The sequence below is a fragment of the Tupaia chinensis genome, unplaced genomic scaffold (assembly GCF_000334495.1).
Source record: "Tupaia chinensis unplaced genomic scaffold, TupChi_1.0 Scaffold000057_1, whole genome shotgun sequence".
NCBI classification, from domain to species: domain Eukaryota; kingdom Metazoa; phylum Chordata; class Mammalia; order Scandentia; family Tupaiidae; genus Tupaia; species Tupaia belangeri.
The window spans coordinates 1767687-1784787 of NW_006159515.1; the positions used below are offsets into that span (position 1 = coordinate 1767687).

The following is a 17101-nucleotide window of genomic DNA, read 5'->3' on the forward strand; positions in this document are numbered from 1 at the left end:
CTCATATTTTTCTTTTTACCTTCCTTTCCTCCTATACCTTCTGTATAAACTTACTTAAAGACCACGTTATGGCTTCAACAGTAGAACAATGAGCAGATGCTTTTTCATCTACATAGACAGGCATTTGACACAAGAGCCTGGCCAGATGAGGAACAATGGAAGCAGTCAGGGCCTGGGCAAACCCCCGGCCACTGGAAACTAAGGTATTATAACACCCCACCTCTACAGGTGGGAGCCACACACTAGGGTGCAGAAGGACAAAGACAGTCTTTTCTAGTCAACGTCAACCCCCTTAAAAACTTTAACTTGCCTCCTCTGTTGGGGAGAGAAAAAGCAACTCTGCCATGGATTTCACAGAGGATCTTGCTTGTGTGTTTATCCAGCTGCCATGGGTTTCCCAATGAGATGGGTCCCTTAGAAGAGGAATCAAACAGATTAAACACATTTGGTTAGGTCAGCAGGCCCCAGCCATGCTTGCCTTCTTAGCACATCATTTGCACCTAGATTTAAGTGGCCACGAGACAAATAGGTTGTATCAAAGTGGCTTTTATTTAAGGCCCAGAAACTTACAATTCAGGGACTGGTCTAGAGATCTAAGGGGAAGATATCTTCCAAAATAGTAAGATGCAGGGATACTCACAGTGGTTTTTCTGTATAGTTACCTGCACGTCTAGCAATGTGTTCTTCGATGTTCTTTGTTCCTCCATTTTCTGCTTCCCTCTTACCCATCTTTTTGTTCTGTTTCGTTTTGTTTTTCTCGCTCTTGGTATCCTGAGCCACTTCTTAGTTCCTCTGATTAATTTCTGTGGAAAAGTAATTGTTGACCCTTATATTGCCAAAAGGTCGAGAAGGCTGCAAAGAAATTACATTTTCATCATAATTGTATTCATTTTAAATTAATATTTACAGCCTTAGACTTTAGAATCTGTTTTACAGTTCAACCTTCCTAAACACTAAGCGACATCCACTCCCAGAATTTAATTGTTCAATTCTACTCTTTCATTAGAAGTTAGAAGCTGTTGTGCTATGTTATATAAAATCAGCTATTTTTTGGACAAATACATCCTAAATAATATGGAGAAACAAACTGTATGTCCCAAGAGCAGCAGTAAATTTAACATGGTGAAACTGAAGTATGACTCTTACCTAGCCAAGCAAGCACATTGCGGCAAAGAATTATAATTACATAAGAGGTCACCACATATATTATCTAATGGAAAATTTAAAGCTTGCTTTTTCAACCTATCCTCTCACCTTTATGCCATAGATTTGAATAACCGAAGTAGGGCGGTTTTAACTAGAAGTCATGAGCCTTCAGGATGTCTGGATAATACCTTGAGCTGATTTTGAGCATTTTTTAATACTTTTTTATTTCAAAGCTTTTTGAAATAAGTTTCTTCCGTTTCTACTACCCTGAAGTAACAAACAACTGTAAAATATCATCTGTGTATACAAAAATATACATACACACACACACACACACACACACACCACGAACTTTGGCAAGATATTTTCCTAAGGTATAAAGATCAAAAGACCAAACAAGCCAAGATTCTGACAAATCAAAACCTAAGTGTGTTGACAATACAAAGAACTCTGAAAAATTAACCCAGGATTTAGAGAGGATTTATACCATCAATTATCAATTCTCTACCAGTAGTATTGCATTATTTACCAGAGTGGGACCAGAGTGGGTAAGCAGTAAAAAAAGAAAGGGATCAAAATTAATTTTGGATTCTCTTCTGTATATTCAAGAAGAAAGGCTGAAATATAAAATAAACCTTTTTCAGGCTATCTACTCTTGTCTTTCTCTTTCCTGTGTTGTGTATTCTGTTAATCAAGTTGCTTTTCTGACCTCTGTAGGTACTTCTTTGGTTGCTCTGGTTGTTCCTGTTTCCGTTGGAATGTTCGTTAATCACAAATGGCCTCGAACAGCAAAGAAGATACTCAAAGTAAGTATTAAGGCTCCCCAGTGGGAATGGAGAAGACAGGGTCTTTCTCTTTCTCTCTCTCTCTCTCTCTCTCTCACACACACACACACACACACACACACACAACGAACTTTGGCAAGATATTTTCCTAAGGTATAAAGATCAAAAGACCAAACAAGCCAAGATTCTGACAAATCAAAACCTAAGTGTGTTGACAATACAAAGAACTCTGAAAAATTAACCCAGGATTTAGAGAGGATTTATACCATCAATTATCAATTCTCTACCAGTAGTATTGCATTATTTACCAGAGTGGGACCAGAGTGGGTAAGCAGTAAAAAAAGAAAGGGATTAAAATTAATTTTGGATTCTCTTCTGTATATTCAAGAAGAAAGGCTGAAATATAAAATAAACCTTTTTCAGGCTATCTACTCTTGTCTTTCTCTTTCCTGTGTTGTGTATTCTGTTAATCAAGTTGCTTTTCTGACCTCTGTAGGTACTTCTTTGGTTGCTCTGGTTGTTCCTGTTTCCGTTGGAATGTTCGTTAATCACAAATGGCCTCGAACAGCAAAGAAGATACTCAAAGTAAGTATTAAGGCTCCCCAGTGGGAATGGAGAAGACAGGGTCTTTCTCTTTCTCTCTCTCTCTCTCTCTCTCTCACACACACACACACACACACACACACACACACACAAATGTGGGACTCCAACCACACTCTGCCATGTGGAACCCAGCTCCCTGTATACAGGGCTTAACTGCTACACTTTATGGCGAGGCTTTCAAAAAAAAGTTTTATTGTGAAAAACTAAAACAATAACAATGGTTTATGTTTGTTTCTGCCTTTTTAACATTCATAGAGTGTTATATTCATTTTTCTCATCATCATAAAAATTACAAAAGGTGACTGGGGCGAGATTTTTTATCTAACTACAAAGGAAAAAGCTAAGATTCAGAGAAGTTTATGATTTACCAAAGGAGGCAAATAGGAGGCTAAGTCTTCTAGGTTTTGTTTTCATCTCATTATATGATTGCCTTCTATGTATCTGAATTCATTAGTCATCCAGCCCACCATATAGAATGTCCTTCCTTGTCCCATTCATAGGGCAAATTTCTCTCCACCCTCTGAGACACCCTAATTAAATATCACCTCTTGGTTTTACTTTGTTCTGTACTCATAGCACATAGCACATTGCTTTTATCTCCATTATGTGATTCTCTTATAAAATATATCTAGATGGCTTTCTCAGAAAATAGATCATATCTATCTTATCTTTGTATCCATATGGCCAGTTCAGTTCCTGGCAACTGGTAGATGCAATATACATAGTAACCATTCCCTCTTCTTTGCCAACTCTATTCTAGCTAGTGGATATGGATGTGGACATGGATATGGATGATATAGATAGATTCTGCTGTTTAGGGGACAAAATATGCTAGTTTGTGTTTCTTGCTCTTCTGGACAAAAAAAAAATGCTATAATTTTCAAATTTTATTTTATTGTCAGAAGGCACATGCATTCATGAGATGAGAGAAAGAAAGAGAGGAATCATCCCCCAACAGACACAACCATGCCACAGTTCTTTTTCCTTCATTTCTTCCTCCTGTCAGGATATGGGGCACACATGCATGCATGTGTTTTTCAAACTGTCAGAGCAAGGGCTCCAACTGAAGTTCACCATGTGGAATCCAGCTCCCTAAGCACAGGGATTAACTGCACCCTGTGGGCAGCCCTTCAGAATCTTTTTTTTTTTTAAAGATTTTTGCCATAGGGTTCATGTGCTTGCCAGAGAGAAATAGAGAGAGACAGTGAGAGGGAAAGTGAGAAGTCACCCCCCAGAGGGGATGGCCACATTGCAATTCCTTCTCTTCCATTCTCTTCCTGGGATACATGCACATAAGCCCAGTGAGATTTTCAAGCTGCCCGGTCCGGGACTTGAACCACAGTTGGCCATGTGGGAGTCCAGCACTATAACCACTAAGCTACCTGCTGACCCCTCAGAATCTTTTTAACATGAAAAAGAGAAAATGATAACAGTGGTTTGCATTTCCATGTGCCTTTTTAACTTTTATAGAGTTTTATATTCATTTTCTCATCACCTTAAGAATCATAAAAAGTGTTTGGGGCAAGATTGTATCCCCAGTTAAACATTAAGGAATTGGGGACTGCAGGTGGCATGGTATTTAAGGACGCTGGACTCCCACATGGCCAACTGTGGTTCAAGTCCCGGACCTGGAGGCTTACTTTCTCACTTTCCCTCTCTCTTTTTCTCTCTCACTCTGTTCCTCTCTGTTCAAATTAAAATAAATAAAGTTAAATAAAATAACTATTTTTAAAAAAGAAAAAAAATGAAGAGCTAAGACTTAGAGAAGTTCATGGTTTTCCAAAGGGGGCAAATAGCAGGAAATGAATCTGAAAGTTAAGACTTTTAGGTGTTCTTCCTCTCTAATAATGACAAGTTGCAAGCAAGAAAATCTCCTTCAGTCTGAGTGTGAATACATTTTGTCCTGTTGTTTTCTTAAAAATGACATGGAACAAATGTCAGTATTCCCAGTGGGCCGACTATGGCCTTCAGCTGAAAATACATGAAGGGATGACTTCATTATCAACTTCTTCAACAAAAAGGAGTCTAGACTTCTTTCCCAATGATGTGTTTGGATTTGCTTTGACACTTTACTGACAGGTTCCCATGTGTCCTTTTTCCAGATTGGATCCATTGCTGGTGCAATTCTCATCGTGCTCATAGCTGTGGTTGGAGGAATATTGTACCAAAGTGCCTGGATCATTGCTCCCAAGTTGTGGATTATAGGAACTATATATCCAGTGGCTGGTTACACCCTAGGTTTTCTTCTGGCTAGAATAGCTGGTCAGCCCTGGCACAGGTATGGTGATTTGGTAAATCAGGCATTTTCATCCCTAATGGCTACCATATTGGTTTGCTAAGGCTGCCATAATGAAGTACCATGAACTGACTGGCTTAACAAGAGAAACCTACTGTCTCACAGTGTCAGAGACTGACAGTCACAATGAGGGTTGTCACGGGACCAGCAGATGGCATAATGGTTATGTTGCTGGACTCCCACATAGTCGCCCTCCATTCAAGTCCTGGACCCAGGAGCTTAAAACTCATGCCAGGTGCATGTGCACACATCCCCAAATTCCTAAGAGGAGACTGGAGAAGAAGGGATTGAGGCCTGGCCATCCCCCTAGGTGGTGATTTCTTGCTTTCTGTCTCTCTGCCTCTCCAGCAAGTGCACATACCCTGTAGCAAAAATCTCTCTCTAAAAAAAAAAAAAAAAATGAGGATGTCATGAGACCGATTTTTTTGGGGGGGACTGCGAGGAAAGGATCCATCACAGGCCTCTCTTGGCTTGCTCATGGTCGTTGTCTCCCATGTCTCGTCACATCATCTCCCATCTCTACCCATCCCTGCCTAAATTTCCCCTCTTAGAAAAACACCAGACCTACCAGATTAGTGTGCACCCTAACGACGTGGTTAATGATATCTGTCCTGTCTGCAGTTATTTCCACATAAGGTCCCATTCTGAGATACTGGGAAGTAGGACTTCCACATATAAATTTTAGAAGGATACAATCAACTCATAATATCTATAAATACTGATGAAAACGTCAATCCCCTTAACCTTTCATCACATTCACCCAGCTTCTGAAATGTCAGTCTAAATAAATGTATTCATTTCTAAATTATGCAAGTTTCCCAGAAAGATAATACCCAATTGCCTCTTTCTGGCTCAAATTCTTCTGGATCATTCCTCACACTGTGCAGGTCAGGCCCATCCATTGTTATGCATCCTCCTTCTCCACACAGCAGGACTTGAACAAAAGCAGGCTGGTCTTGTAACATGCCAGGGTTCCTCCAGCCAGTGGCAGCATGAACACATCATTGCCAGGTGCTGACTATTAGAATGGGTTCAGCATTTACACATCAGGTCCTGGGAAAAATTACTTCCCCTTCTCCTAGTCCATCTATTGGGTCGTCGGAAAAATCGTGATATATTTTTCTATGCGAAAATGTGCCATGACTTTTCTGACAGCCCACTAAATCCACAGACAGAGAGAAAAGCAATGCAGATACTGGTGCAGGTGTGTTGAGAAAGGTCTGCAGCATGGGACAGTGGACAGGGCACCAAGCAAACAGGGCCTTGCATTCTGACCAAGCATAGCACCTCAGCGAGACACTAATCCTTTTTCTGAGTTTTTTTATCTGTAGAATAAGAGTAATAACGCCCATCTTGCAGATTTCTTTTTTCAGGATTTCATCAGAACAAAGTGAAATTAATAATAAAATGACCACAGTACATACAGTATCTTCAGTATTTTTCAGGCTCTGAGCTGAGGTCTGCATTGTTACCAATGATGTCATTGAAAAGGGTGAAATGACCCTCTGCCTTGTCCTTTAGGGAACATGATTATAAGTGATCCTGTTCCTGATATATGTATGTATAGAAAAGCTATTTATTTATATTATATATAATAGATTATACTAGTAAGAAATATATCCATTCAATATAAAGTCGTCTGTTGAACAAATATGTATTAAATATATACGTTAGAAGCAGAGGCAGAATGAATACATACATATATATGTGTATATATGTATATATATGTGTGCTCATTCTCATTACGTCAGCTTTGAACGTTATACAATAACAAAACAAGTCAAATGGATGTGCTCGTAACACTCCTTGCAGGTGCCGGACAGTTGCTTTGGAAACAGGGATGCAGAACAGTCAGCTGTGCTCAACCATCGTCCAGCTGTCCTTCACCCAGGAGGAGCTGAACCAGATATTCACCTTCCCTCTCATCTACAGCATCTTCCAGCTTGCCTTCGCCGCAATATTCTTAGGAAGTAAGGAGCAGTGCTAATCACATTTCATTATGAGGCTCTTCTATGAAAAATCCTGCAGTTGCTAAACTGGCATGTTTTTCAATTCCCCGTTCCTGGCTGTGGATCGCACAAAGAAAGGGGAGGAAAAAGCCATCCGTAATATCATGGCTTCCCCACTGCTGAGGAAAAAGATGGTCATTTCACCAAAAGTTTCTAGTGGAGGTTATTTTTAAGTGACTAGAAATGGAAGCCGATTCTATCCACTGACTTTTTTTTCCCTTGGTCATTTGGGAAGCATATTAAACTATTAAGAAAACATCATCATAGGTCTCCCCAAATACTTCCAGAAACCTAGAATTTGGTGATTTTTTTCCCCAAACATTGTCTTGATCTGATTGCAAATATATTTATCAAAAATTGGTATGAACATTTGTCATGCTAAGTTACAAGGCAGACATGTATGTGTGCGTGTGTATGTATGTGTACACATATATATATGTATATGGCGTACTGCCAGAGGACACTTGCAGAGACAGAAAGAGGGAGAGGGATAAAGGATCCCCACTGGGCATGGCCATGCCACAATCCCTTCTCTCTTTCTCCATCCTTTTGGGAGTTGGGGCCTGCAAACATGTGTCCCTGGCATGGTTTTAAGCCTCTGGGGATGGAACTCAAACCATAGTTGGTCAGGTGGAATTCAGGTCCCTTAGCCACTGGGCCATGGGGTCAACCCTACATATATTTTTAAGTGTCCATATCATGGAAAGAGATCAAGGAGAAATGTTCTTTATTTCAAGTCCTGGAGCTAGTTAACCTGATGATGAAATCTCCTCAGCTGCAGCACAAAGCTTTTCCCCTCCCTCTTAGGCCTTGCCACCAGTGTCCTCTACACGGTTGAAACTTTCCCTCGCCTTTGCTTTCCAAGGACTGATGAAATTTAACCTCTATTGTTGTTGTTGCTTTTTAATAGAGAAGCTATTTTTCAAAGTTTCATGGCATTTTAGTGGGGAACGTGAAGTGAAGGTGCACAACAAATTTGATGTGAATGTTAAGTTATACCTGTCTGGATACAGTTTTAGTTTGTTTTACTTTTCTACTTTGCTCCAATAGGTATTTGACTTGCCCATGAGTGCTGATTATTCTCTGCATTGCTGTCCTGAGTGTTATTCTCAAGACGGGCTCGCTTCTAGAATGGGACTCTCTGGTTCCACTGAAAATATCCCATTGATTTATCACTGGTCCAGGAGACATAAGCCCATGACTTAATAACCTTGTTTTCGTATATGGGCCTACCCAATTTGGCACACTGTGAGATTCTTACTAATATTTAGCTAGCTATATCCACTAGACAAGCCAAAGAGCATGGATTAGTTGATAGAGCAATTCAGTAAATGTTCTAGTTGAACAACTAACTCCCCCAAAAAATGATGACTAGAAAATCAAGTTGAAAGAATGAGGAAAGATAGGACTGGAATTGGTCTTGTCCTTTCCCACAGTTTTATCAGTAAAGATGAAAATAAGAAAGGTATCTTCATTTAGTGCCTGGGAAGGGGGGAAATAAGATGTATAGTTAAACAAAATCGTTGGCATTGTATAACTTGAGAGCGTTCCAGCTCAATATCGTGTATATTGTGTTGAATCCTTAAACTGACCGCAAGCTCAACTAAACTCAGTAGTATGGTTCAATGGCTTTAAAACTGATATATTACTAGGAGTGCCTAGAAAATGCAAAGGAGATATTGATCTTGACTTTTTATTAAGATCTTCGAAGCCAGCTATGTCACTCAGCTGTGTATGATGATGATAGTTAACTTAATGACAGTTAAGAAAGGAGCACTTACTATTCTCAGGCCATGAACAGCTCTTAATTTTATCTCATTTAGTGGTGGTTAACTTAATGACAGTTAAGAAAGGAGGACTTACTATTCTCAGGCCATCCTCAGCTCTTAATTTTATCTCATTTAGTGGTCACAATTGTCCTACAAGGCAGATAATATCATAGTAATTTCACATGTGAGGCACTGAATTTGAGGGGTTCAAGATGTTGACTTTGGAATCAATTGAGAGGTGGAAGAAAAAATCAGACACATGATATCCCTTATTTGGGACCAGAAGTGCTATGGATTTGAGATCTTTTTGGATTGGGGGTTATTTTCATACATGCAGTGAGAAATCTTGGCTATGGGCCTAAGTTTAAACACAAAATTCATTTACATTTTATAGACCCTTTAGACACATAGCCTGGAGGTAATTTTCTGTGATACATTTGTATTATAGCATTTTGATTGTGATTTATCATACAAGATTAGCTGTGGAATTTTTTTCTTGTGGTATTATATGGTCGCTTGAAAAGTTACACATTTTGAAACATTTTGGATCTTGGATTTTCTGGTTAGGAATGCTCAACTTGTATATAGATAATAGATGCTCAGCTTGTATTTAGATAATAATAAAATAGCACTTTCATTATGGATGGAGCTTACTTGGGAAATAAGCTTGAACCTTAATTCTACCACTGCTCTCTTCACTACCTCACACACGTGCAGAAACCCACATGCACAAACTGCAAGTCTTCTCTTGCAGAATAGAGCCTGTCCTAGTAATCAGGTCTGAAAGGTAAACTGAAAACTAGTTGCTGCCAGGGACTAGCAGCTCCACAGAGGAGAAGGTTTCTCACCCATCAGCCAAGCCTTTTCTCCACTGGGAAACAATGAGTGAGGGCAGGGAGAGAGCATAGCAGGAAGTCCTTCCACAAAGGAGTGTCAGACCAAGCCCTGGACATTGCATCACTGCACGTAGCACATGAACTGGGCTGTGGTGGAGGGGGTGTAAATGCTTCTTGTATTACTGCTGAGTGTCATGTACAGGGCCAAATGTCTGAAGAAGTCATATGGCTGCCCTGGCAAATATCCTATAAAATTTCTCACTAGGTCTTCCTGACATGCCTGTCACCCCTCTTGCCAGGAGTGATCATAGGATTGAGAATGGTGATGGCTTTCACTAGGCAGCCTCCAATCTTCAGAGAATATTAATAGTGTCATGAGTCATATTCTAGATCAGATTCCTTGTTAAAAATAATATTGCAGTTTATTATGAAATTTATTTAACCTCCTGTCCATTGTTTTCCAGTTTATGTGATATACAAGAAATATTATAGAAAAAATGATGAAGAACTTCCAAAGAACAAAGAAAAGGGAGCAGAACCAGAGTTAAATGGAGGATTTCAACCAGATGAAAAGTAGATACCGAGTTGACGAAAAAGAGGAATTTGAAAGAATATTTTCCAACAATAACTGTATTTCATTATTTGTTTTGATGGGACAGCTGGCAGAAAAACTTTTAAAGTGAAAATTTAAATTTTGTTTGAAACTGTATTTTGCATATGGCACCAAGTGAATAGTGGTCCAGTTTATTAATGTGACAAATGTGTCATATATATTTTTATATGTGTATATATGTATATGTGTGAAATATTCCAAAATAAATCCATGGAATCAACATGACAAAGGTAACAGTGAGAACCTGATAACCTCTTTTTTTAAATTATTTTATTTAACTTTATTCATTTATTTATTTCAATTTGACCAGAGAGGTACAGAGAGAGAGAGAGAGAGAAAGAGAGAGCAAACCGCCAGGTCCAGGACTTGGGAGTCAGCCACGTGGGAGGCCAGCACCCTTAACCACCAAGCCACCTACCAGCCCCAAGAACCTGATAACCTCTAAACTAAGTTCTTATGTATAGAATCTTAAAGTCCAGAAATGAGCACTTGATTTTTGTATGTTAAAATAGATGTGATGAATTATTATTCTAATGCAATTAAAGTATTCTTCAGTATTTATGATTGTAAGATCTATGTGAATGCCTTCCGCTGACATTTTGATCCCTATTTAGAAAACTTTATGATTTGTTTATTTATATACTTTATAATATAACATAGGCAGATATCTGAGTTTCTGTATTTAAAAAATAACCTCCAGTGACAGTCCAAAAGCAGAAATGAGAGGAAAGTGTTACTAAACAGATTTCAATAAGCAAATTATAGTCAGGTCTCTTTTTTTCTTTTTGTATTTATTGTAGGGCCTGTGGGCTTACTAGCCAGAGAAAGCAAGCAAGAAAGCAACCCCCACAGAGGATGGTCACACTGCAATCTCTTCTTGTTTCTCCCTCCTGTTGGAATTTTAGGCATGCATGCACATGTGCCTAGTGTGTTTTTCAAGCCACCAGGTCTGGGACTCAAACTCCACAGTTGGCCATGTGGGATCCAGTTGCCTGAACCACCAGTTCACAAACTGGCCCAGTATCAGGTTTTTAACTCATCAGCGACGTTATGTACTTTTGTTGTTCTACCTCAGGGATCCAATGAGACTCACTAGATCTTTTTTTTTTTTTTTTTGGAGAGGTTTTCGCTATAGGGCGCGTGCACACCAGACAGAGAGAGACAGAGAGACAGAAAGCAAGAAATCACCCCCCAGGAGGGATGGTCATGCCACAATCCCTTCTCCTCCATTCTCCTCTTGGGGTCTTGGGCACGCACGCACACGCACCCGGAGTGAGTTTTAAGCCACCTGGTCTGGGACGCGAACCGCGGTCGACTACGTGGGAGTCCAGCGACATAGCCATTATGCTAACTGCTGATTCCAACTCACTAGATATTTTAAGGAAAAACGAAATTGTGTCTAATGATTTGGATTTGGCAGAGAGCTTTTCAAGCCCTAGAGAAGAACTCCTGCCAGAATTCCACATGTGAGGCAAATCAATGTCTTTCAGCTCATACGACGCACCCACAGAAGCACAGCAGGAAATGCAAAGCAGAAATACTGAAAGCAACACCAACACTCTGGTGGATAAATTAATTCCATGGGAGATCATGGGAAATATATACCTGGTTAAAGTGCTTAACCAGAATCCAACAATACACAGAATTAAGCTACAAGAAGAATCAAGTCAGAGAAGGATCAGGAAGATGATACTAAACAGTATTTTAAAAAGAAATATCCAATGGCCAGAGTAGGAAAGGTTTTGCCTGCTGAATGAGTTCCTTGGATGCTATAAGCAGGTGTAACCAGAGGAAGCAAGGAGGATTTGAACAGTGGAAACAAGGTTTTAAGGCTCTCAAGGAAAAATAATGGTCAAGGGGCAGCCTCTCAACGATGAGATCTGATTACATTTCCTTTCCCTCATTCTGCAGCAAGATACATGCGTGTTCTTAACTCTGTCCATAGTTTCCCTAGTTCCTTAAATCCTTTAATCCCGTTTTCCATTTGGATAGTTTCACCATCTCATAGATTCTCTTTCAAATGTTTTGGCATCCAAAAATTTTTGCATTTAGATGATCTGAGGTCAGATCCTGCTGGGAGCAGGAACTCAGCTCAGCTCCTCAAAGAAAGAGAGAGAAATTCTGCTTTGGAAAGTTGGGTATCTTGTTTTACAAGGGCCACATTTACAATGGAATAAGGCCTCCATATTGTTCCAACATTCAGCAAGCATAATGAAAAGGACTAGACTGTTTTTAAGGAGTAGTTGGAGAGAAGGGAGCACTAATTTTCTTCTTAGGGAATGTGAGAGCATTTACTTCCCACAGTGTGAAAGAAAGCCTCAGTCTATAGTTAAGCACTTCCTACAGGTTCTTCAACACAGACAGGTGCAGTAAAGACACTGAATTTTCAAGGGCCAGGGTGTCAGCAGCTGCAGTAAGCAGGTTTTTCCCTCCCTGTTGACCCAAGACACGTGAGTGAGACAGCCTGGATTTCTTACAGGATATGGTGCTGTGAGTTGTGTTCTTCCCTCCTAATGTGCCAGAGGAAAGAAAAATAGCTGAGCTTTCTAAAATGACAAGTCTCTATTTTGAAGTGAGTTTGAAAAGCTGATTAAATTATGTATTTTATTGCCTCTGTATCATATTAAATGAATATTTTATTTTAAAGCCTTGAATAAATGAGAATAATTTTGGTAATGTTTGGTCTAGTTGAGTCTTTGTGACTACTGTCAAGATTTTCTCACTACTCAGTTCTAGAGATATAAATAAGGCGGCAGTTCTCAAATATTAAATTGTTCTTTGAAAAGTGCCTGAAAGAAACTCTTAATTAAATATTCTAATAATTAGGTCTCCCACTAATACTGATTGATGTTTTCCCCCAGAAAAACTTACAGGGGGATCATTAATCAAAGATGTTTAAAAATAGCATGGTGATGATAGCTCATTCAAAATAATAATAAAAGTATTTCATGTACTTAAAAATAAAGCCACCACCTTCTATGAAATGGTAATATGAGGGTACTTCAGAAACTTCATGGAAATTTTATATTAAAGTATGAGTTTATTTCAGTATAAAAAATTTTGAAATCCCTGCATAGATTCTTCATAATACATATTTTGTACATGAACTTTTTGAAGGCCCCTCATATACATGTATGTGTATAGATATGTGCATGTGTGTACACATTCATACATACATGCATAGAAAGAATTCATGCAGTTCTAGAACTCATGCATTAAAATCTCTCATCAATGAGGGGTTTTTTTGCCTATTTTAGTATGCAACTTTATTTTTTATTTTATTTATTATCATCATAACCTTTTTATATTACATTGAATCAGATATATATTTACAGCGTATTACATTTCTTTTCCCAGCATAATTATCATGCATATCAGTCAAGAATCAATGAGTTTTGAAGGAATTCAAATGAGGAACTCACTTGACTCCTCAGCGATATCATTTTATTCTCCATCTAAGAAGCTCTTGCTCTCTTCCAATGGAAATCAATTGATCACTCTTGGAATATTTGACATCTCATTGCTTCTCAAAAACGTCACTCTGTCAGAAACCATTGGCAGTTTAAACCAAGAGTCTTCAAACTGTGGCCTGGGTACCCCCTGGGAGCTCATGACAATGTCCAAAGAGCATGCAGGCATAGAGAGAGAATCATCTCCATTTCACTAATTATCTTACATCTGTTTTCCCCCAAACTTCCCTGCTGGAAAAGCCTGATGCTTGGACTGTCCTGACCTAGTGTTTTTATCTTCTCAGCCCTTTCTGAGAATACTGATCTACACATAGCACCTATAAGTGACAGAGTAACAGGCTTGGGAGCTATTTGATAAGTCTAGTAAAGCGTTTGGTAGTATACTTCCCAGAAGCTAAAACAGTAAATGAGTTCAATTCCTGAAACGTTCTGATAGACAAATATTTCCAGTTCTTTGCTTTCAACAATACAATAAAAGAATCCTATTAAGTTGTTAACTCTTGCATTTAAAAAATATTTCGGGGATCAGCAGATGGTGTAATATTTACATCACTGGACTCCCATGTAGTCAACCACAGTAAGAGTCCCAGACCCCATGGTTTAAAACTCATGCCAGGCACATATGCGTGCGTGCCCAAAATCCAGAGAGGAGAATGGAGAAGGGATTGTGGGGTGGCCATCCCCACCCCCCAGTGAGTGAGTTCTCATTTTCTATCTCTCAGTATCTCTGTCTCTCTGGTAAGTGCATGTACCCTATAGCAAAAATCTCTCCAAAACAAAAACACAAAAAACATTTTCATGAGAAATGACTATGTGATTTTGTTTTGCATATAGCCTGGAAGGAGTCAAAATTTTAGAGACAACACTCAGATGTCATGGAAAAATATAATTAACATATGAGCTTATTTTGGTGCAAAGTATTTTGAAATTCATTCATACATTTTCTGAGATATACTCTTTCCATGAACTTTTTGAAAACCCTCATATATGCAAAAAGTCCTCCCATTACCATCTACCTCTTTGTGTTAACAATGTTAACAATTTCAGCACTCAAATCTATAAAAACAAAAAGAAAAAAGAGAGGCTGAGCCCCAAATCAGTCTAAAAATAATAGCAAGCAAGTACCATTCATTCACTGCAGGATTTTTTCTAAGGTATTTTTATATGTGAACTCTTGTAGCCCTTACCACAATTCTACAAGATATATAATGTCCCTCACACCCTCATTTACAGTTAAAGGAACTTAGGTACAGAGAGGTGAAGCAGTTTTCCCAATGTTACTCAGAGGGCAAGTAGCAAAACTATGACTCAGAAATCTGGCTCTGCATTCCACGCTGTTGCTCACCATGCAAAACTACATAAATACTGATCCACAGACACATGGAATGTTCAAATGTATATAAATACACTATATTAGAATAAAATTCTACTATATTGAAAAAGAAATTTAAATAGAAATTTAAATAGAAAGAAAACCAAGATGAAATTCCCAAATATGAAGACAGAAATTCCAATTTTTTAGTACATGATGAATATTATATCTATGAGTTATGTAGATTCCGGTGGATATAGTTAAAATAAAATTCACCACTTACTAACTTGTATTTGCAACTTTTGTCAGAAATTGACCTTTAATTATTTGAGATTGTGATGAAAAGCAAATATTATCTAAGAACATACAAGGTATGTGTAGCCTTTAAAAATTCTTCTGGGGATGCAATTAAGATTTTTTTGTTTTTGTTTTGTTTTGTTGTGTTGTGTTGTGTTTTTTATTAACTAAGGAACATATTCTCTAAGCTACTGAGATGTCTGGCTAATGCCATTCATTTAAAAGAATCAGTACAGACATTCATTAAAATCAAAATGAAACAGTGAGGGGAAATGGTTATGAAATCATGTTAAGTGAAAAAGTAAACTGGTATTTAATTATCTTCTTTATTTGATATGTAAGCAAGTGATAATGATTAAAAGGAATGGAAACTTGAAAATGTTTTCTTAAGGACTTGAACCTGTGAATTGTTTTTTCAATATTAGTCTTTACTATTGCATGATAGAACTAAAAAAAGTCAGGAAGAAAAAAAAAATGAACATTAAGAGTAACCTCAAGGGCTAGGCCCTATAACCCAAAAGATAGGTAGTGTTGGATAAAGAACTGGAAACCGCATCACTGACCACAGTTTGAGTATCAGCCCCATCAATGCACCAGGCACATATATGTGCATGCCTGAAATCCTGACCAGATGAAAAAGTGAAGTAGGAAGGATTGTTGCATGACCACACCCCATTGGGGGATTCTCTCTCTCTCTCTCTCCCCTCCTCTCTCTTTCTTTCTTTTACTCTCTCTCCTGGCAAGTACACATGTCCTTAAGCCTTTTGGCAATGAGGGGAAAAAAGGGGAGAGAGTAACCTCAAGGGTAAGCATGGGCCCCATGGAGTTAATATGCAGGGGTATACTGGGTGAATATGGGTGGATGGAGACTAGTAAGTGTCTCAGTTGCTTCTACAGCTTCTGCCATCTGCGCCTTCTCTCTTCCCACTAGCCTATGGGTCTCTGCTCCTAACCAGTAAAGCATGGTCTCTCCAGGTGCAGCAAAGACTAGTGTCTGGTTAGTTCAACACTCATTTCCCATTCCCACCTCAACTAAAACCTCATGTTCTCACCTGCAGTTGCAGGTAGGTGACCGCATGACGTGGCTCTAGACAATGACACAGAAGTAGAAGCAGAAGACTCTTCAGGGAGATTCTAGTAAAGACGTTGGTAGTTTTTGTTGGTGTCTTTAGACATTAGAAGCACAAGGCATTGTTCCTTCCCCCACACCCAGTTCCTTAAAGGCAAATGCTTGCCTGGGACTGCAGTGGTGTTGAGAGGGAAGGAACATACTCACAGACAGCAGCCTTACCACTGCTGAGGCATTGAATAATGCAAAAGCATTCTGCCTCTAGACTTACTGATACTCTAGCAAAATGAACACCAGCTTATGGGAGCTGCTGTTTCCCTGATACGCTATTTGTGACTAAGAGCATTCGTAACTCACTGACCTGCTGATTCCTATAATTGGAGATGTCTTGGGCTCCAGGTACCCACAAAAAAGCCCGAGAAAGCACTGACAATAGACAAGAGAAAAATTCAAGGAGTGGGGAGAATGCCACTCCAAACTTTCCCCATCTAAATGCTACTTAGAGAACAAAAAAGTAGAAAGTTTCATAGAAGCAATGACTATAATATTGAATTTGCCATATCTTTTATTATCAAAAAGCTTAATACATACTTCTGAAATTAAATATATTGGCCCTGAACCAGATAACAAAAATGTTGCTCATTTTCAAGGCAAAAGAATCTTTCTCATAAACCTAAATTTGAAAGTAATAAACATAGGAGTTACAGATATAAAAAATAGGACTTTTTTTTAAATTCTGAGTAATTACTGCCAAGATACATATTAGAAATATTTTACTTTGAACACAGTGATTTTTATTAATCCTCTCTAGATCATGCCAACTTTCTTTAAAGTGCAATTATATTTATCTGCTGTAATGAAAATGAACTCCTGTCATACAGCAAGTTAGGTGGGGA

The 17101-nt window shown here is 38.7% G+C and overlaps 1 protein-coding gene across 1 annotated transcript in view; it reads left to right on the forward strand.

The window, feature by feature from the left end:
• The window catches only part of SLC10A2 (solute carrier family 10 member 2), a 22391-nt gene extending 12025 nt beyond the window's left edge, over window positions 1-10366 (forward strand). Inside the window, exons 3-6 of the mRNA XM_006141504.3 lie at window positions 1864-1952; window positions 4637-4812; window positions 6643-6800; window positions 9909-10366. Of these exons, the coding sequence (XP_006141566.1) occupies window positions 1864-1952; window positions 4637-4812; window positions 6643-6800; window positions 9909-10021 (536 nt within the window). The 3' untranslated portion in view covers window positions 10022-10366. The remainder of the gene's footprint in view (window positions 1-1863; window positions 1953-4636; window positions 4813-6642; window positions 6801-9908) is intronic.
• The last annotated feature ends 6735 nt before the right edge of the window (window positions 10367-17101 follow it).